The sequence below is a fragment of the Phaenicophaeus curvirostris genome, chromosome 5 (genome assembly GCF_032191515.1).
Source record: "Phaenicophaeus curvirostris isolate KB17595 chromosome 5, BPBGC_Pcur_1.0, whole genome shotgun sequence".
In the NCBI taxonomy this organism is placed as follows: domain Eukaryota; kingdom Metazoa; phylum Chordata; class Aves; order Cuculiformes; family Cuculidae; genus Phaenicophaeus; species Phaenicophaeus curvirostris.
In genome coordinates this window covers 56,186,979-56,208,544 of record NC_091396.1, presented here as the reverse complement: position 1 = coordinate 56,208,544, position 21,566 = coordinate 56,186,979, and the positions used below count along the sequence as shown (strand labels likewise).

The 21,566-nt window shown below is 36.9% G+C and overlaps 1 protein-coding gene across 12 annotated transcripts in view; it reads right to left on the bottom strand.

The window, feature by feature from the left end:
* Positions 1-21,566, bottom strand: part of EML1 (EMAP like 1) — a 123,568-nt gene that overhangs the window by 33,471 nt on the left and 68,531 nt on the right. For 5 of the 12 annotated variants that reach the window (XM_069858803.1, XM_069858796.1, XM_069858798.1 and 2 more), the window contains exons 2-6: positions 18,637-18,819; positions 15,708-15,770; positions 13,290-13,422; positions 7,714-7,764; positions 4,269-4,403 (exon numbers count right to left, since the gene is read on the bottom strand). In XM_069858803.1, the coding sequence (XP_069714904.1) occupies positions 4,269-4,403; positions 7,714-7,764; positions 13,290-13,422; positions 15,708-15,770; positions 18,637-18,819 (565 nt within the window). The remainder of the gene's footprint in view (positions 1-4,268; positions 4,404-7,713; positions 7,765-13,289; positions 13,423-15,707; positions 15,771-18,636; positions 18,820-21,566) is intronic. The other 7 variants (XM_069858802.1, XM_069858805.1, XM_069858808.1 and 4 more) reach the window with 4 other exon arrangements.

Below are 21,566 nucleotides of genomic sequence, written 5' to 3'. Positions count from 1 at the left end.
GATTACTGTTGTATGTTTCCTGGGGTGATCCCAAAAGCGTTAAAAGCCCTGTCATTCTGACGGGGAAATGCTGAACCATGAAGTATCCCTAGAGCTGTAGCACCATCTCATCACCCATTCCTAGACTGATGTGGACAGATAAAGAGAAACCTAAAAAAGTAATGAAACTGAGTTGGATTTTTGCACATAAATTTTTAAGCATAAAAGATTCTCTCTACGATAGAAGTTGTAGCAAATAAATTTACAGTATTTTTCTGCTTGTCTTGATTTGACAGTTATAATGAGAATATTAATTGAATGATAAAATCAAACCAAACTAAATTAATTCTACTGATTCTATCAACTGATTTAGCAACTTTTAATAATATCAGTCTTAGTATTAATCATACATCAAAATTCATGCTTTGAGCTGGTGTACACATCCAATCTCATCTACATAAATAGCACTATGTGCTACACTAATGTTTTCTCTTATGAATGAAGATATTTTTAGAAAACCAAAGCTTATGGAATGAAGCACTAGTTAAAAATGCTACCATATTAGAGACAAAAGAGTCTAGTTCTGAACAGATGACACTGACTTATTCAAGCTAATCAAGCTAATATGAAAGGCTGATTCATGACAGTAATAAAGCAAATCATGTGTACTTTCTAATTATACAAACCCTAATCACACATGCAGCTCAAAGCTCTGACTCTCCTTTTTCTTTTTTACAAGCTTAAGTCACTTCCTATTTATCTGTTTGGAAGGCTTACTCCTGGCTCATAGCCATAGGCAGTTGCGACACTCCATCGTAGCATGGAATATTATGGTCCTCTTCTTACTCCTTATATGCTTAAAGATTCTTATTGTGGTTTGAGCTAAATTAGTTAGTTTTGTGACTAACTCAGCTGCTGTAAGTAACTTCATTTTTCTGAATGTTAGTGTTCTTCTCTTAAAGCTCCCTCTGAGTCATGGACCCACTCTCTCGTATCTGTTCTGCGGCATTTGTAGTAATCAAGGGGTGGGGGTGCGATCTCATATTTTTGTATATATGTTATTACTTTCTAATTATTGTTATTGTTTAATAAAGCTGTAGTTTAAGTTTCCAACCCGCAAGTCTTTTCCCTCTCATTTCTCATTTCCCTGGGGGGTGGGGGAAAGGTAATTTAGAAGCTCAACTGCATAGTTTTAGCTGCCAAAATTTGGCCGGGTGGGGCTAAACGGTGACAGTTCTTAAAAAAGCTTTCTACAGCACTGTGCTTTGCGTAACAGACTACAATTCTACATACATTGAAAAACAGTAATTTCACAATTGCCCTTTTAGATTCCTGGCACGCATTCTGCTTGAAGCTTCATCTACAGACTCGACACAAAATACCTCAAGCTGGAAGAGACCCATAAGGATCAATGACACAAACAATAAGGCTGATAGTTAAGTGACATCCCCTTCCTAACTCTTTTACACATATAGTTATAGCTCTAGGAGAACAGCCTTACCCCTCAGCATACATGCTCATTTTTTCTTCTAGCCCCGTGACTGTTGCTTTATATTTTGTACAGTGTCCCAGCTACAACAGGAAGCATGAGGCAAGTATTTAGCCAGCATCTTCCACAGGATAAGGACACTCTTCAAGAAGGTGGTGTTGAACAACCTCAGGTGCAGATAACCATTAGTTATGTTGTAATGCTTTTATTTCTCAGCCACTTTGGAATCTATTTTTAAAGGGCACGCTACCTCTATGTAACTGCTAGAGTCATATCTTTCCTTAATTTAAATGATCAACAATCTAATTAATAATGTCATCTTATTTGTTTAGTAGCTTTAATATAAATCTGATTTCAGATACCATCACCTTATGTAGGTAGCAGGAACTCATGGACACCTTTAAAAAAAGAGCTTTTGCAAAGCTTTGTACTTAGATTTTAGCTTTGTACTTAGATTTTAATTTTTTTTGCTAAAAAATTGATAATGTATATAAAGAAAGGACACCACAGGATCATCATATGTTTGTTAATTTTTTTTAATATTACAGTTGATTGGAAAAGTAATGATATTTCACCATTGGTAGCTCTACTTCCTCCTCAGATTCCAGAAACAGAAGTCTTCCCATCTAATTAGAGAAATTTAAATTTTTTAACAATCAGTCTCCCTAAGAAGTTTTTTGTTTATATAAGGTGGAGTTTTCTAAATTAATGAGGTCACAATGTAGGGTCTGTTGCTAAAATTTGATACATGCAGTAGAGCAGGAAGGTATACATATATGCAAAATAAAAAGTAAACACATCAGCCTTAGAAAAAACTGTCAGCTTCAAGAGATCGGTACTGAAAACAGCAGCTTCTTGTTAATGAATTCACTGAGACAATGCAGCTGTACAAAGTTATGCCCTATTGTAACACTTCATAGAATTCCACCTTAAACTAAGAGCAAGCTTTTATCTTCTCAGCAGTCCCTTCACTGGTCATTAATTTTTTGCTTAGTTTTGCCTTTCAAAACTTCCAGGCTCACTTGTTCCTAAGAGTGCTGATATCTGGTCTGCTGCTTCAGCAGTATCCTACCAGATGTCTCAAGGTACAGGTTCTCTGTGCTACAAGAATCCAAGATGTTTAGTACAATTTAGTCCAAGTCTGCACATGCAAAAAGAGAAATGGATTTTAAACAATCCAATAAAAGACTCGTTTTACTCACAAGAAAACAGCATTTATTTACAGATTAAAAAGAGTTAATTACTATACTATTTTTTTTCAATTATATTTCAGTCTCTTAGGAAATCTAAAGTACAAAAATCTCGTCAACAAAACCAAACCACCTCTACTTGATAACATTGCAGCATTCTCATCTCTTCAAAGTGCCCATCTGTTGTTCATAGTTGTCTTACAAAAAAAAAATTAAGAAAACATAATCATATGCTGAGATGAAGTCAAATTTCAAGACTGAGCCAGAAAGCTCATACCTGCAGAATTCTATCAGCTTAAAAATAAAACTCATTCCCATGCATAGATGCACATCACCAAGAAAATTTTACGACGGCTAAATTTTTCAGTTTGTCTTCCTTGGTTACAGTTTTATAACTATTCTCTGAGGTATTCTTATTTTTTTCATAATTTGCTAAGTGTCTCACAGGTTTCATAAACTCTGCGCACTTGCTGTCTAGCTTCATAGCTGAAAATGTAAGCCAGGTAACAAATGGTTAATAATTTCATCATCCATATTTAGGCTGTCAATTAGTACACAACCACCTCATTCACTCTTTGCATCAGGCGAAGATGCTGAAGTGATAAAAAAGAAGGGGCGTTTTGTGCCATACCATTGGCTCATGAGCAACCCAGCGATTCCTATGACAGCACTGATGCCCATTCAGAGCAGGTAAATTATGTTATGATGTGATCTTCATTAGCATTCTGTTTCTATGGTCACATCATCTGTGAGACAGTGAAACAGCACCATCAACACCATTTTTGGTGGTGGGAAACGGATGTAATACAGGTGAAGTGAAATGTCCAAGACTAAGGTCTAGGAAATACGGGAAAGAACCAGTTCAGCCATACAGAGACTTCAACACAAGCATCAATGAATCAGCTATTTGTTCAAGACATCTTGAGTCTGAAACCCTTGGACAAGATGTGCTCTTTCTTTTACTGTCAGCCACACAGAGAAGCGTCACAGATACAGAGAGAGAGACAGGTGTCCCTTTATTCAGCTTTGCACTGGATAGCACTTGCACCTAAGTTTCTTCTTACATTTCTCACTAATCTGACCTTCGGACTGAGACAGTCATTGCTTAGAGACTGGCTGGACATCAATCTGCATGTGGGAGGTAGGGAGTGATTGCCTTTCCAACAGTATTGTTTTTCTTCCTCTCTCCTTCACTTAAACTATGAGTTTTTTCCCCTTTTGCTCTTCCTTTCACCATCTTACTCGTGGAGAGAAAGTCAGTGGTTGTGTGTGGTGCTTAGCTGCCACCTGGGGTCAATGTAACAAAACTAGGAACTCGAAGACCAAGGGAAGTCACTAAGATAACGAAAAAGCATGCTTAATAATTATGAACAACTCAAGGGCAACACAAGGCTCTCACATTTTTCATGGTTTGGGAATAAGGCAAATAAATTTCATCTAGATTTGAAAAACTGTTTAAAATGTTTTAAAATATATTTTTGTCGAACTGTTGCAACTTTAAAAAGAAACTTCCAATATTTGCTAAAGAAACTAATTTCACTAAAGAAACTAATGTCATTGTTAGGGCAGCGGGCAGAGAAAGAAGGAGACAGATATTTAGTTTACATTACCTTTCACTGTTCTTTTTACCACTAGATGAACTGCTGGTGGATCCAGTGCGGTTGCGACTCCCTTTGGAATCTCCATAGCTCTCTCTCCGACCGCCTGGGGACACACGCTCTGCTGAACTGGTTCTCTTAACAGTGCTAATAAAGAAAAGCAGCAAGTTTTACATCGACACTTGTAAAAGCACATATCTATATGACAGACATTTTTGAGAAATGTATCAGGTAGAATGCTGACCCTAAAAACGACTACAACTTTGTTTTTAATCATAACTTCATTTGTTAAAGAGCCTACATAAGAGCTTTGCTGAGTACCTGCTGCAACACAGACAAATACATTGCTTTTTCATTAATCATAAAATAGAACATGAGCTAAACCGGTATCATAGACTAAGCTTCAATACCTACTTTCCAAGTCACATTTCAAAACCTGCTACCCCTTCACACTTCTGGAGCTTTTCACTTTAGAGAACCCAAGATTTAAAGAGAAAGGATATTATCTGATACCTCCAGTCAGACTACAGATAGTGCCAAATGTAGGTTAAAATCTAAGCACTAGCAAACTAACTTTGTGTCTTCATTCAATACCAATTACTCTGTAGTTCAAAACTAGTTTTAACATAACCCAAAGCTAAATTAATGGTAAGCTAGCCTGCACTTTTTCCATTAGCTTGTCAAAAAACATATGCTTCCTACTTACATGCATGAATAGATTAGATACCCCACACCCCCTGACAAGGGGTTTCTCAAAGTCTTAATGCTTGCCTTGCTCTCCCACTTTTCAACCAACCATCCTTCCTGCCAAGATGTCTATCAGGGAGCTCCTGTGTGACTTTATGGCACCCCTTAGACACCCAGCTTTCTCTGATGGAAAAAGGTGAACTAAAATTCAAGCAGTATTACTCAGTAAGTTAAGAGAAATCTACCCAGAGTTTATTCCTAATAAACAAATTATTGTGGCTATGCATTAATTCAAAGCATCTCTCCCTAAAGCAGTGCTTCATAGCAGGAGAGAGAGCAAGTAAGAGTGAAGTCCCAAGCTGGGTGATGTTTTTCACTTTGCTGTACCCCCTGTGCAGCAGAGAGTTGCAGGCACCATTACCAAGACCAAAGCAAGAATTGCCCCTCTGTCAGCAGCTGAATGACAGGACTCTGTGTCAGGGTCTCATTTCCCTCCACTTCAGAGTCCTGTGCTGCTTTCTCACCTCCAAACAGCAGAACAGAAACGTCTCCTTTACCCATTACATACCCATAACTAAATGACCACCTTCAACAGGCGATCTCACCCAGAAGCCATAGACACCAATGACTGCTTGCAAGCTCACACCCCTTTACACAAATCCCAACCACAATCTTATGAAAAGTCCAGTTCTTTCTGTTCTTGCTCCTTCAAATCCCAGTCTCATCCCAGTCACTGCCTACCATCCCCAGCCACCTCCCCCTTCACCTCCATACGTCTTCATGGACGCTCAGCTTACTTTGAGGCTCATTTCAACCATCCTTGAGGACTACTCCAAACCTTGCCATCAGCCCCTAGCAACTATCTCTACCCTGTTTTCTCAGTCACCTCCTCAGGCTCTGTCTCACATGGTGCGTGGTGTAAGAATGAGAGACATTGGCTCTATATAACTAAAGGAAACACGGCAGACTTTTCTGTCCGGTCAAAAACTATTCAGCTTATCAACTGTACACCACTATCGATACACTTTAAAAAAAACAAACAGAAACCCAAAACAAAAAAAACCCAAACCAAAACAAAAAAAACAAACCAAAATTCCTGCTCATCGGGAACATTCCAACACCTCCACTGAGGTGCAGTTACAGAAACGATGGGAACAACTGAACCGCTGCTTTTCTGCAAAGCAACCACTCTTCCAAAAGGAAGGAGGCTCCCATCCAAGGTGAACTCCACAGAGCAGATGCATCTTAAAATGCATCTTGGGCAGCTTAACCAAAAACTTTCTGGAACATGCCATGGTAGGACAAGTGTTCAGTGCTGCATTTTTTGTAGAAAAATCAAGCACAATTAAGCTGAATTTTTTTTAAAAAAAAATAAGCAAACTGGTTTTGTGGAGAGCGCCATGTAAGAGAGCAAGCAGAATGCAAAGTTACAGACAAGCACAGAACAAAACACATTGAGAAGAAGGGAAAAGGCAGCAAAAAGAACATAATTCTGTCTTACTTTCAGAAATAGGTGTTTCCTACACTAGCCTAACGTTATCCAGATCATCTCAAAGTCAAATGCATGAAAAAAAACTTCCTCTGGTAAATTAATTAATATACTGTTAACATTTAACTGTTCTCCCTGCATCTCGTAACATCATCTAATTAAATACTGACCCAGTTAAAAAAAATAAAGCCTTGGCATTGAAAACATTTACTCCACATACAATAGCTTTAATAGCATGTGTTCTTCCACTACTTTATATACAATAGCTGCAAAAAACATCCTCTCTGTGTGATTTTGCAGCATCAATTCTTTACTTTGGTATCTTTTCACGGTTGAGGAAGAGAGGAGGCAATATTAGCCTGCACTGAAATTAAATTAAGGAAATCACCAAATTATGCTAATGTTAGAGAAAATGTAAGTTACAGAGGCAATTCTAAACTAATTTTAATGTTGCTTGGGGTTTTATTTTTATAGCTATCAACATTCAGAAGATGAGCTGGTGGATAAAAAACAAATGGGTGGTATTAAAGCCTGAAAGGGCAATATTATCTTCTTTCTGAATAATGAAGTCGTATATCAGTATAAAAACTACTTTTACCACAAGAACAAAATTTTTTTAAACTCTTCTGGCTTACATCCACTACTGCTTAAACTAATTAGCAGTGCTGCCTTCTGACAAATTTTCTTTTAAACTTTCAACACCACCAACAATTTCCCAGTGAGAAGTACTAGCAGGTGGTTGTAACCCCATTATATTAACTCAGTTTTGGCATATATACATTTTGGTAGCTACAGAGTTAAACATCAGTGCTTATAAACCGTGGCTAAAGTAGAAACACTGACACTTGACCAGGAATTTGAAGTGGCAGATGATATTTATTTAACTTACAGGTTTGTAACAGTATAACTGGATTCCAGAATTTGGTTTCCACATTAGTGATATGAAAGGAGAGCATTTTCAATTATTTCAAATGATAAACAAGTTAAAAATTGTGTTACTAAATGTTGAGACAGCAGTGCTGTCTAATGAAACATCCCTATAACAAAAACTATGTTAGCATGAGATAATGCAGACAGTTAATAATAATTTCAGTAATGGTAAGTGTTGCAATGCATTTATCAATGAGAAAGTTTTAAGCATATGCTTCTGAAAATGTTAAAAATGGGAATAATACAGTTCTACCGTGTTAATGCCTGTACTAAAACAGTCACTTTTTGTGTTGAACCGAAACGGAAAGGCAAAATAGCTTCAAGACTACAAAGCTATTAAGGATCCCTCACCTTAGAGCAGGCTTTTTCAGTTTGCATGCATTGAGAAGATTCACAGACCTGCTTAATCCAGATTGAGAGGTGCGTAAACAAAGCAGAATAAAAAGTGAATGCAACAATAAAACATGGAAACAAGACATTTAAAATAAGCTTATGCTAAAGACATAATTGCATGCTTTCAAGATATGAAATCATATGCAAGAGTAAACAACACAGTGCTCATTGACTTAGATAGATGTTTGATCATTTCAAACCATACATTTAAAAACAGCAATGTATCTTTGAATGACAAAATCTCAGCAAAGCTCCAATATGCTGAACATTTGTAAAACGGTTCATACAAAATAAAAAATAAAATCAAAGAGGCTATCTGAAGAAACAAGACAGATGATCCAGCTAGAAGACAAAGACAATTAAAAAAAGCAACAATAAAGATAAGAAAAGAAATCCTCATATATAAATACATATATCACTGCGTAGCACAAATGTTTCAGATGGTTGCATTACTGAATTGTAGTGAACAAATCCAGTCAAAAATCTTTAAAAAATATACATATTTAACTAACAAATTTTTGAGGGAAACTATAAAAGCTTTTTAAAAAAGTAAATTAAAGAAGAGTTCACAATGCTTCTAAGACAGTAATCAATTATATTAGTAATATTTTGAAGCTTGCCTAGCACTTGTTCTGACCCTCATTTAAAGCCACTAGAATAAATTCAAGAATAACATAGGACTAGAATTTCATTATGCCTTTGAGCAAAATGCACTAATAACTTTAATTGTTAGAGATATAGTGAAGCAGCATAATAGTTTTGCCATTCAACGTTCAATGGAGAGGCATTTCTCTTAAATTTATATTCTGTTTCTTTTAAAACATTTTCTTTGTGAGTCAAGTGTTAAATAGAACACTTAACTGAAGGTTCAATACAGAGTGTGAGTGTGTGCCAGTTACAAACCATCACTGCCCACAGAACTGAACGCAGAACATTAATTCTGGGCGACTGAACAATTTCCTAGAGGCCATGTGTTTAGAGTTTAGAAGAACAGGAATTTATCATATTAAAGTATTTTATTCTTCCTACAAACAAAGCTCTTTATGTTTTCTTTGTTTCAGCTTCTTTCTTTTGATCTCCATTGTCAAAGTTCTGCACCATTGTAATACATCGCAATCTGCTGGGGGAGAAAGAATGACTGATTGTCTCCTTCTGAAAGGCAAAGTATGTGCTAGCCCCAGTCTGCAGCAGCATCCCTACTGGGAAAGGTACTGTCTGCATTCTCCTCCCTTACTTTTTATTTTTCCTTTTTCCCCATGAATTCTCGGAAACAAAGCTATCCCAGATGAGTCACAAACCCCTAGATTTTAATGGGGAACACAAAACATTACTACTGTGTGCTGGCCAAATGCCTAAGACAAATTTACTGTTAAGCAGTGAACTTCAAGCCACATTACAAGCAAAAGGAAGAACGCAGGGGGAAAGTTCTGCTCATGACACACTAAACTCATCTTTTTCTGAAAGAAAATTACAAGTAATTATTGTTCTAAGCACAAAGCTGCTTACACACTTCTACAGTATAAAAGTAGTAAATATATTTAATTAAAAATCAATCCCCCTGAGAAGAGGCTTTTTGTTAAGACGATTTGGAAACACTTTACAAAAACCCTATATTATCTGTGTCAGGCAATTACCCAGCCCTGTGCAAAATCACTTCAGGTCTGCATTACCTGGATTGCAGCTGCCCAGCTGTGTTCTCATGGCACCCCATCACCTGAGCATACCAGTGCCTTTTGGTGCTGGACCAGAATTTTTGATCCCAGTATCACCAGGCTTTCCATTTTGCATTGTATTACCACCATATATTTCTATAGTCCAACTGAAAAACCTTTAGGATTTGTGCTTTTGCTCTATTCATGTTATTTCATCCCTTCCTTAACTTGGATAACTGCGTGTTGACCATATGAGATCTGAATACTGAAAGGGGGTTTGGTGCCCTCAATTCTAACTGAAGGCAGAGTCAGTTGAGGTCACCCAACACTTTGCAAGATCTGGATCTAATTATCACATTAGGCCCTGTAACAACCTACTGATTTCCAGAGATACACATTTTTCATATGGAAAACCAATATGCATAGAGGTTAAATGATTTGCATAAGGTCATTTGAGAGAATATGTGGCAGAACTCAAATAAAAGCCTGCTAGTTCCACCCTTTCAGACCTGAGCCTTTTTTATTACACCTCATTTTATATTCCTGTCAGAAGAAGTCATTTCCATTTCAAATATAAAATAGGAAATCAGAAAATATGGTGAACTCTGAACTGCATCTCCTTGGTAATCCAGCAAGGCAGATAAGCCGTGTAGCAACCTGTGGGTTCAAATGAGTTAACCAACACATTTGAAAACAGTTATGGTATGAAATGAGATTGTGTCTGCAAACAAAACAGTAAGTACATTTACTTCTAAGCAGCAGAGTGTGTGGATGCACACTTGGTCCCTATAGAGATTATTTGCATGTGTTTATATAAATCTGCATGACCTACTGTTTCAAGGAACAGACTGACATTGTTTCAATTGGACATGATACACTTCCTATCCTAAATGGTAAACGTATCAGAGAACTGAAGAATCGCAAGTTATTTTTTTGCAATCCCCCTTTCATAATGCTGCTCAGTAAAACATTTGGGAAGGACTCCATTCACCTGGGGGTTTTTCTCTCTTGAAAATATGGTCACAGGTAAGAAAAAAATTGAAGATGATATTTTACACTATGGTAATCCTAGCAAATATTTGCAATTTCCAATAGCAGACCAAAGGTTTAGAAGATTATTCAACTGCAATTTTTTCTTTCTTACTTTTTTTAAAAATCTTTTCTTTTACTTTTCAAATTTTACCTTTTTCATATTTTTAAGTTTCATATTTTTCAATTCTGCGCCTATGTTGCATAGGGAAAATATTAAAAGTATCCAAGCAACTATGCTGTATTACCATATTTTGGACTAAAGAATATCTACACTACAAGTAGCAGTAGTTCTGGAACCATTCAAAAGGCACCATAAGAACATGACTGCTTAGCAAAAATCAGAACTAGAAAAAAAATTTTAAATTACATGCCACCTAAAAACCGTTCAACACTGAGTGAAGCTTCTAACACAATTAACAAGACCTATCCTTTATAAAAAAGGAAGCTATTTGATCTTGCCAATATATTTCCATTACTGTTTCATGCGTATACACATACAGTTCCTGAAGGTAAAAGGAGTCCAGTATAAATATAAAGCATGAATGAATTAATCTTAATGAATGCATAATGAATTAATCTGCTTGACTATTTGCAAGAAAGCTATTTGGAACACTTAATAAATCATCTCTGAACACTGAATATTCAGAGCACAATTTACTATAAAAGCATGAAATCCCATCAGTTATTTTAAGGTTCATTATCAAATGATAAGAGTAGCGAATAATTTACCAAAAAAAGTTTTTTTCCAGTAATTCGTTGGTGAGGTCCTTACCATTCCACTCTCTTCCTCTTGAAGTATATTTATAGGCAGGCCACAGAAATTAACTTTAATATAATTATATTTATAAAATTGAAGAACAAAACTTGCATATTAAAGACTGTCAATAAAGAATTCGAGAGCATTTGAAGGAAACAGGAATTTCACAGTACATGAATTTATAACTGCTTTTTTCAGGAATAATGCTGCTCTCCTAAGCACTTTTAATAAGTATCCCTCAATTTCAGCAAACCTGCCCATGTGTATATTTTTTTTCGAAACTCAATACACATTTTCATTTTGCACCATTAAAGCACCTTCAGCTTTACCTTTGCAGCAAAGAGAGGTGGAAAAAGCATAATAAAAGGACGTTAAAATCTTTTTCTGTGGAAGACTCACTCAGACAGGAACCAAGACAGTCCAAAAATGCTCCCTAAGGAATCTCCCATTGGCATCCTGGGTATCCAGACTGCAGATGGATCAGGTGGGAAGGGCCATAAGGTGTCACTTATCTACAGGGATCCTGAGCTAGGATAATGCCTCCAGGCTGCAGGCAACACCTGATGGACCACTGGAATTATGTAAAGTACTGGCAGAAAAGAGAATGCAGGAGTATGATCCTGGCCTGCATTTCATCCATGCTACTCCAGAGCAGGATGTCCTGTGCTGAATCTTAGAGATGGAGTGTAGAAACTCAGGAATAACACCCTCTGCTCACAGGTGAAGTCTGCCAATGCTCATGCTCTCTCATGTGTTTTATAATTACCAATTGAAACTTGATTAGTGAAAAGGAAATTATGAGAATTAAGAAAAAATAATTTGTAAAGAACAGATTTCATTAAAAATTCAGCATATACCAAATGGCACCCCTTTTTAAACACTAATAAATTTTCTTTTTTTAAAAGGCAAGTTCTTTCACCCATTTTCAAAATCCTGATAATACAATTCTGATAAAGGAAAGTTTATACAGCATTTCCCCTCATCCTCTTATCTCAAGGGGCGATTCAGGTCAACCTACCAAAACCTAAAGCTGCAGCAAGCCCCAGTTCATAGGAGCTCACCTGTGCAACACAAACAAATATGTACTTTCCAATTTTAATTGCGCACAATGTAGCTTCTCTCTTCTCTATAGCTACGGAACCTGGAGTTTCGAAGAAAAATTAGACCCCTTCAACACAGTAACAAAGAGCAGCACATCCTCAGCCACCATCTCCCCTTTAAGGAAAAATTCTCTTCAAAAAAGAGACCTCAGGTCTTAGGATGTTAATTGCTCTCATCTCCATAACTTGCTCTCTTCAGATTTGACAGCATCATCACCACAGAAGCAGAGGATGACACACAACAAAAGAAATGGTAAAAAAACCCTAGAGTATTATCTTTTACAGGCAAACCATACAGGAGATTAGCACCACAATGAATGTCACATGTCACTTGAACTTGCTGCATCCAATCCGCTGCTTTCCTTATAACCTAGATGTACAAAACATGTAGGGCATTGAAGACCAACAACGCACACTAAGTACATAGAGACAGAGAAGTAATTTTTAAAAGGACTTAAATACATGCAAACAATATGATATCTAAAGATGGATATTTTTATTTGCATAAATATGCTAGGCATAGAATTTTCTTCCTCTAAGATGCTCCTAACACTGCACATACAATTTTATGATAATTTTTCGCGAGAGAAAACCATCAAAGGCAGCATTCAGATTTGTAATGATAGTGCAGTTTCTCTACAGACTATTTATTTTCTACTAGCTACCAAAAGAATTCTTGCATCACTTTTCATGTCACATTGTGTAACAGCACAGTAGAAATCCTTTATTCTCTATATGCTAGATGGTAGTAGCAAGAAAATAAAAAACAAAAAGGAGACAGAACATTGTGCATTCTTTCAGTATTCATGGTAAAAGCTTAACTCTAATTAGACCAAATAAGTTTAGAATGGAATCGATATCTCCTTTTCTTTTTGAACTAAATATTTAGACCTTTGCTTTCTAAGTAAGAAAAGCTACATATCTAGAAGCTTAAAAAAGGAGATGTACTGTATTTTCAATTTCACAATCACAAGGTTTCTGATAGACGTGTACCTTTTTGCTGCTGGTGTTACAGTCTCCTTTCTGGATCCTGATGGGGAAGGTAAAGAGCCACTTGGTTTCTTTGGTAACACAGTTCCATTATTAACAGTAGTCCTTAAAGGCAGGGTTTGTACCAGCGGTCTTGCTGTAAAACAAGCAGAAGATGCAATCATTGCTTTCAATTTTTTTTTGCTTATTTTTACCCAACAAATCACATTAGAAAATTTTAAAATACTTGTGTAGTATGATGCTTTTATTTCACTATTGCCAAATTCACCATCAAGGAGGGATTTAACAGGGGGGAACTTTTTTTCCCCCTTATGATCATACCAAGCAAATGATCTGTACATGGCTTAAGCACACAATTCTATAACCTGGCTCATCTGTAAAACTTCGACCTAGTTTAAGGAGGTTACTGGCAAGTGCAAAAGTAGTCATTGCCACCCAAACTAATCCTGCTCTCTTAAGACTGTCTGTCTCTTGCCCATCTGGGTAGCATTCAGAGGAGTGCTAGAAATTGAAGACAGGCTGCCATCCCAGAATATTCTTGCAGCTTTTTCACAAGAAAATGATTAAGAAATCATTATTGCCTCCCAAATTCCTTCATTTCAAAGAATGCGGGTTTGTTTGACAAAAAAAGGAATTCTACCCTTTAGTCAGAAAAAGTGAATGAAATTAGCAAGTATATTAGAAATAAGGTGCAAAACCAAAAATTGGTTAAAACTGCAAGCAGTGAGTACAAACATGGAAACTACAGTGGACCATGCACTGAAACAGAAACACAAACATGACCAGTGCTCTCCCTATACCAGAGAAAAAAGCTGTGTACGTCACCTGAAATTTGACAGTACTTTGTATCACAAGTCAGCTTTGTAAAGATGTCAAAAGTCTCTGGGTTCACAGAAACAACACTCCAGAGAAGGCAGCAGTCACAAGTCACTTAAGGAACTCAAGAACAAATTTCACAGAACTTGAGAGAACACAGCAGAAAAAAAATCTACAATGTGTTCTTCAAACAAAGACTGCTGAGGATAAATACTCTAATAAGCAAAAGTAGAAAACATCCCAAAAATTAACAACTGTATACAGTCCTAGATTACATTATGATAGTGCCTTACCATTACTGTAGTCTTTATTGACTTGTTCATGTGAGCTTTCAATATACTGAACAACAGAAGATGATTGTGAAAGCCTGTGCCTCGAGACTAGATCAGTAAACATGGTCTACTCAGGAATGCAAGTTTCAAGAGAAATCTGGTCTTGAAACTTTGTTAAGATATACACTTGCTCGTCATGTATCCATCACTTATTCAGAGGGGAGAATTTAGAAAACCCATAAGGAAATATTGAAGGAATGAAGCTTATTTGCTTCAGAAAAATGACATGAAAACAACTCAATAAAGAAAAAAAAACAAGAAAAAAAATTAGTCATCTTCATGATCACTGAGGATCCTAGAGCCTGTAACTGCAGAAGACTGATAGGGTGAGACAGAATCATTTTCACCAAGTATAGGAAGAGCAGGGTGTCTTTTGATTTTAGAGGAAGCTTTAAGGAAAGGCTAAACAAGACTTAAATGAATTCATAATGCCTTCCAGCCTTGGCTTCCTTGACCTAATGCTGTCTTTAAAGCTTATACAAAACACTTAAAACTTAACTGTACTTCAGCTTCGCATGCTTCTTTTTTTTTACTTTTTTTAATTAAAGGATTCCAATTTCGTGATCCTATTTTCTTCTACAGTATTCATTCTTACAAATTCAATTCCTTTTACAGTTTTGTGCCAAATGCTTTGCTGCAGTGCCATAAATAACTTGTATGTAAAAAACTGACTCTGTTGCATATTACAGAAGCACAGACCACTACAGTTGAGCAGCTGTAGGCTTGTTTCCTGACAAGTTTTCTGTAGCTCAGAAAACATTAATGAGATCACAAAGCAGAACAATTGAACTTAAATAAAAAACAAATAAAGTGTTTTCCTTCTTTATAGTTTATAAAAAATGCTTATTAAAAAGTAGCTGGAGTGAAGCAGCTGGAGTCTGTTTACTCTCCTAACCTTATGAAATCACAACTAGCAGCAGCTAGGAATAAACCCTACAACCTTTAACAGAGGTTTTGCTTCAAATCAATGCCAATCCAGAACACACACTCTGGAGCTGCACATTTAAAGACTTAGGCCCCTGGTCAGCTAGTGTGGAATGCAATACCACAAATATATTACACAGCACACAAGAAAACTATACAGAGTCAATTAATCCACTATTTACTCTGAAGTTATTTAGTTTTATTTACAACAGTAGTTCACACCAGTGGTGACTAAGATAACCAATCCCAAATATGTCATTCCTGTTAGAAGTCAGTAACTCAAACACTTTGGTATTATTGCTTTGTCAGTAATGATTATTTTGGAAGTTCTGTTGCTTCAAGGTCTTACCTGTGGTAGCAGGACTGACATGTTTATCAGCCTCAGCAGCAGCTTTTTTAATCATACTCTGATCTATGGATTAATAGGGCTGTTAAATTTACAAACAAACAAAAAATTGCAAAAGGAAAGAACAGCAAACACAAGTAAAACAAAGTCAGGAAGCCATACTGAACTCCATCAAGTAGCTGAATTAAATAAGGAAGGGGGGAATAAACCCAAACAAAATCCCAAAACACCATTAGTGAAAGAACTCCACAAATGGACAAGATAAGCAGCTCACTTTCCATGAGGCAGCTCTTTTAAGCCACCTACCTCAAGTCTAGAACAAGAACACACCCAAAACCAAGTTCAAGTTTTTTCCATGTCAGGTTTCAAAACCTGAAACTTTTAAGTCTTAAAACTAATTTTAAGTCTGAAGTACTTTGAAAATGTTTTCTTATGTCCCATGATGCTTCTTTTTCCAGATTTTAAACAGGACATAGGGATCCTATTTTCCAAAAACATGTACCTCCCCCCAACACACATATGCTTTTAATCCTACTTCACTTCATCTATAGATCAGGTGAAAGAAATGGCATACAATACATTTCAAACTTAACTATGCATGCGTAAGATTTTTGTGACACTTTGCGAGCTCAAGTTCCGCTTTTTACAATTCTGAATGTGGAATTAGTCATTAAACAATCAATGGAAAGAAAGTGCATCGAGTCCCCTGCAGCCTAAATGGCAAAACACAAGAAGCCACCGCTCCAGTTTCACTCATGTCTCTGTAATGCTATTCTAACACTGAAATTCAACATAGTCTTATGCTAAGTAACTGCATGCAATGCATGCAATCCATTATAAAGTAGTTGTGCCTACTACACGAAAAAGAGACCATCATCTGAAACGTATCGTATTCAACAAAACAGCTGGAAGAAACAAACAACCAGGATAATTCAAATTCTGTTTTATGTTACACAGTAAGTTTAATAAGGCTGATAATACACCAATGACACAATTGGTATATAGCAAAATTAAAAGTTCTTTACGTAAATTGTTACAGTAACAGTTATTTCCAGAAATTTGTTGGACTTAGTTTGCAATTATCAGGACTCATTTCAGTAATTTGTAATGGATGAGCAATTGGCCTTGTAGTCCATCATTTGCATTATCACAGTAGAACTTCTTATACTGTCACTTCATGCACGCACTAAAAAGTATCCACGCCATACACACATTTAAACAAAACCCACCAAAACCCAGTCATAGAAAGCAGAAAGACAGAGTTACAGCAGCTTTTCTTCAATGTTCATTGAACTATGGCTTTAATGAGCTGCCACAACCAAGAAAGCATCTCCCAATTTAGAATTCAACTCTGCTCACAGAAATCCATGAAAATCTGGTCTGTATTTTGCTAAGAAAAGCCAGCAGGCAGGCAGAACTGATTTGGTTACAACTCAGTAATAATTACTTGACTGTATTTCTTCCATTCATCAGATAGTATCTATTTTACAGACAACACAAAGCGTCTTAGTCCCTTGTACAACCAGATTTGGTGGAACATTCTATCACAGCGGAGGCTATCTTTAGTAACATTTAACATTTAATTTATCCGAAATTTTAATTTATTTTTCTTGCAATCAAACAGAAAAAGGCAAAATGAGAATACAACAGAAATGGAAAATAGGGAAGCACAATCACAGACATTTACTGTATATCATGCCAGTTTTTGGACAGAATATGCAATCGTCTAATCTGGCTCAGTAATTCTGTCCTTTTTTCCTTTTCTTGTTTCCAGACACAAAACATTGTAACAAACATGAGGTCTCAGTTCAGCACATAAAGCTGTTCCTTACCTGTTCTATTAAATCAATGCCTAAACATAAATACCTATCGCAAAGCTACAAGTATGTAACCACGATGAAAGGAAGTCCTAATTTCCAGCTGAGAAAATTGTGAATCCATAATTACATATCATACTTCCAATGTGAACGACATTTTTTTTTAATTTATATTAATACATATCAGGGCCCCCAAACAATTTCTTAATTTAGACAACTGAGAGCATGTGAAGTCAACCATACTTTCCTTGCATATCTAGTTTACCATCACTCCTAAGACTACCCAAAAATACTTCATGCATTACTGCCAAGCTGCTGATAAGCAGTCTCCCAGCCTCACAACCTACAGTAAATCACACTAGTTGGGTTCTGATAAACTTTTACTACTGCAAAGTGCTGGGTGTTCAACTTAAGCTTTTCTGATCTGGGTACAGACAAACTCATTCTTGCAGAGCAGAAACACAGAGAGCATACTGCAGCATATGGGTGTAGCACAATATATTGCTGAGTGGCAACGTCTGTCACACCAGCCGCCTTGCAGGCTCTGGATCTGCTGCTCTGGAACAGGGACAGGAACCAACCGCAGCTCTACCTTTCCTTTGTAGCCGAGCAGCTGGTGTTGCACCATCTCGTCGGTCATGTCACCTCTGTGCTAGCTCAGAGGTGTCTTTGGCTATGCTCGCACCATCCAAAGACGCTTATGACATTTTTAATTAAATTAAAACTACATATTACTTAAAATTAATTAATGTTTTCTGCCAGAAAAAAAAAATCTCAGGAGTTTCACTCACAGAAGACAATACATTCCCCAAAGAGTTTATAAAATAATCTTGATCAAAAGTCTGGAAGTGGTAGCCATAGTTAAGAGTAGGAAGTGGATTAAGCAGCGAAACCATGGAAGTGTTCCGCTGGTTCATGGGAACTTCGAAGTCTCACAGATTTAACCAGCTGGATTTTTGTGTGTTCTTTTTAGCAGGCTAAATTTCAAAATTATTTTTTCTTTAATTTGATTTGTTGATTTTGAGCATTTCAAATATAAAGAATAAGCTATTCTAATACATATAAGATGCTCATTGAATTACACTACCTATTTTAGATATATCTGAAATGCAAACCTTTGGTAGGTCCTTTCTTGTTCTGCATGGCCTGCTGCTCCTCTGTAATATTCAAGCGTCGAACCACGTCAGCAAGGGCAGATTTAAGCAGCTGGATGTCATCTTCCTGCATCTGGACACGTTGCTCCAGAGAGGCAATGCGATCTGTTACCTCCATACTGCTTGCAGCAGAGGCACTGTCATCTGAATAGAAGAGCAGAAAAAGATGCATTATTAACAACATATAACCACCAAGGAATACCTTATATAACCAGCTGCAGGCACACACAAGGTTTCTTTCAGACCCAAAGGACTCTTGAAGAAGAAGGTTTATAAGTGACCAAAAGGAAGAGATAGAAATCAAATAAATAAGTAAGGTGAGTAGTTAAGTAAGATGTGATAACAAGGTTGGCTTTAGTGTTAATTGGGCCCAACTATCAATCATCCACATGTCTGAAACAGAGCAATCAACTATCACCTTTCACTGTTCTGCTCAACATGACATTCTGGCACTGACAGGCATTCAGGCAGAGCGCTATACTTTTTGATATGCCACGCATCCTTCCAGATTATTCTTTCACATATGTGACAGAATGTATACATTAGACATAAACAAGCAACAGTTAGGCTCATACTTTTTCAAGTTACCATCCACAGACTGGAGAATAGATATTAACCCCATCTGCTAACTCCTAATTTATACCAGCAGCTTTGAGAACATTCCCCCTAACAGAAATAGAAACACTAAACAAATTCAGAATTGCTCAGTAATTTTATTCACAGTCTGCAAATACTTAAAAGGGTCATTATTTTGCATACAATCCACCCATTATTTGGAAATAACCCACAGAAGCTTAAAGCCTGCAACTTCCTTATGAGGGCTATACATTCTTTCCACAAAACTAGTTATAAGGATATTTTTCCTAAATGAGCACTTTCGTTCCACTCCAGTCCCTATGACAGAGAAAAGCTGTAATTTCTTACAAAACTAAGTTAGGAAAAAGAAGAAGAAAAGAAGACAAAAGCAATGCTAAAGATGTCAAAGTCAGTACCTCCTAGGGGAAAAAAAAAAATGCAGTTTTTGAGGAGAATCGCAAGGTCTTATTTAACTACGTGGATTTGAAACCTGACAAACACTGGGTATTAATTTACTGGATCATTTTTAAGTAATGTTAGTCAAGTGATGATTGGATTATAGCTTTCATTTGAAGACTTAGTAAGTTATACTTCGGCAAAAAAATTATATTTATGCTCCTCTTTACAATCATAATTCATTTCTCCCTCATTCCTAACATGAGGCCAGAGCACATATTTCTTCCATTCAAGTCGATCTCTCTTTGCGAAGAAGCTAGTATTTGTTTTCATTTCTTATGTACTTAATTTTCCTCCATTCCAAACCAGAGTTTGCCATTTCTTTTGAACGTTGGCGTGAAATGAAAGTTAAATGGCTTGTACAGCTTCTGAGTGCATTTAAAAGCATATAAAAAAATGTTAATACATACAAACCTTTAATCAGAAGGATTTAGGGGAAAATTGCATTTAAAATTAACACATATATATTCATCTCCAAACTGCTCCAATACAAATTGTTTTTTAAATCTGTTCATAAGCTGTTTTAACTTCCTTACCCCTCCGACCCCCAAAAGCTATCTATGGTTACCAAAAGCTGAATTAGAAACAACTCAGAAACAAAGACTGTAATAATATTGACAGTCCATAAATAAGCTACAGACTAATATAGTCTAAATTGCTTGTTAACTCTGTTACAAGATTTTCAGGGCATATTTAAAATATCAGTTTCAGGACAGTATTATGCTGAACATAGTGGTGATGTAAGTACCCTGTTCTGAACAAGTTAAACCAAAACTCAAGCTCCAGAAAAAAGATGAAAAACCTTTTCCCATGATAAAGCTTCCCAAACTTTGGCCTAATCAGAGCTCAGCTCAGCACAGGACTCTGTCCTGCAGCTGTTACAGGTAATTAGTCCCCAAACTCAAATTAGCAGCCATGCTGGCAGCGGTATGAGCTGCCTGCAGAACTTAACCTTTCCTTGTACAAACAAAAGGCCCACGCTGCTCTAATGACTTTACACTTTAACTCAGCTGGAAATAACACGGATTAGCATACTGGACAATAGGCAACCAAATCAAAAGCTTGATTTAACCAATACAAGCCAAATTCAAGCTTCAGCCATTCTGCCAAATTCAATACCACAGGGCATAGTTTTCTTCTGAATTCAGTCAACAAGAAATAGGTAATTCTTAAATTCAGGGCAGAAAAGGAACCTGTGAGCAATCAGTAAGTATTAAAGTGATGCAGTCCTTGTTAAAAAAGAAAACATTCTCAGTAAAGTATCAATTTCAGTAATTTTTAAGCATGTAGAAACAGTAACTTTCCCCAAACATAAATCTTAAAGTAGTAAATTGGTGGAACTGGTTTATTTAAAATCCTGTCAGAAATTGCTCCCACTAATAACTTTTAAGATGTACATCTCTCTCTTCTTCCCCCTTCTCCCAGTTGCCACTGTGACTCTTCTCGCATCCTCACTGACCAACAGGCACCAGCAAACCCTTCCACTGGACACAGTGTGTCTGTGCCTTCCATCATCACCATTCTTCCTGGTCCTCTGGAATGTAACCCTCAACCTTGCTGCCACCTGCATCTTGCTTTTTTATGGCAGTTCCCTCACTGGATGCAGTTCCCTTATAAGGATGCAGAAAAGAAGAAAAAGAGAAGAGCAAAGAAGCTGGTGAAGGGGCTGGAGAACAGGCCTTATGAGGAGCGGCTGAGAGAGCTGGGGGTGTTTAGCCTGGAGAAGAGGAGGCTGAGGGGAGACCTCATTGCTCTCTACAACTACTTGAAAGGAGGTTGTGGAGAGGAGGGTGATGGCCTCTTCTCCCAAGTGACAGGGGACAGGACGAGAGGGAATGGCCTCAAGCTCCACCAGGGGA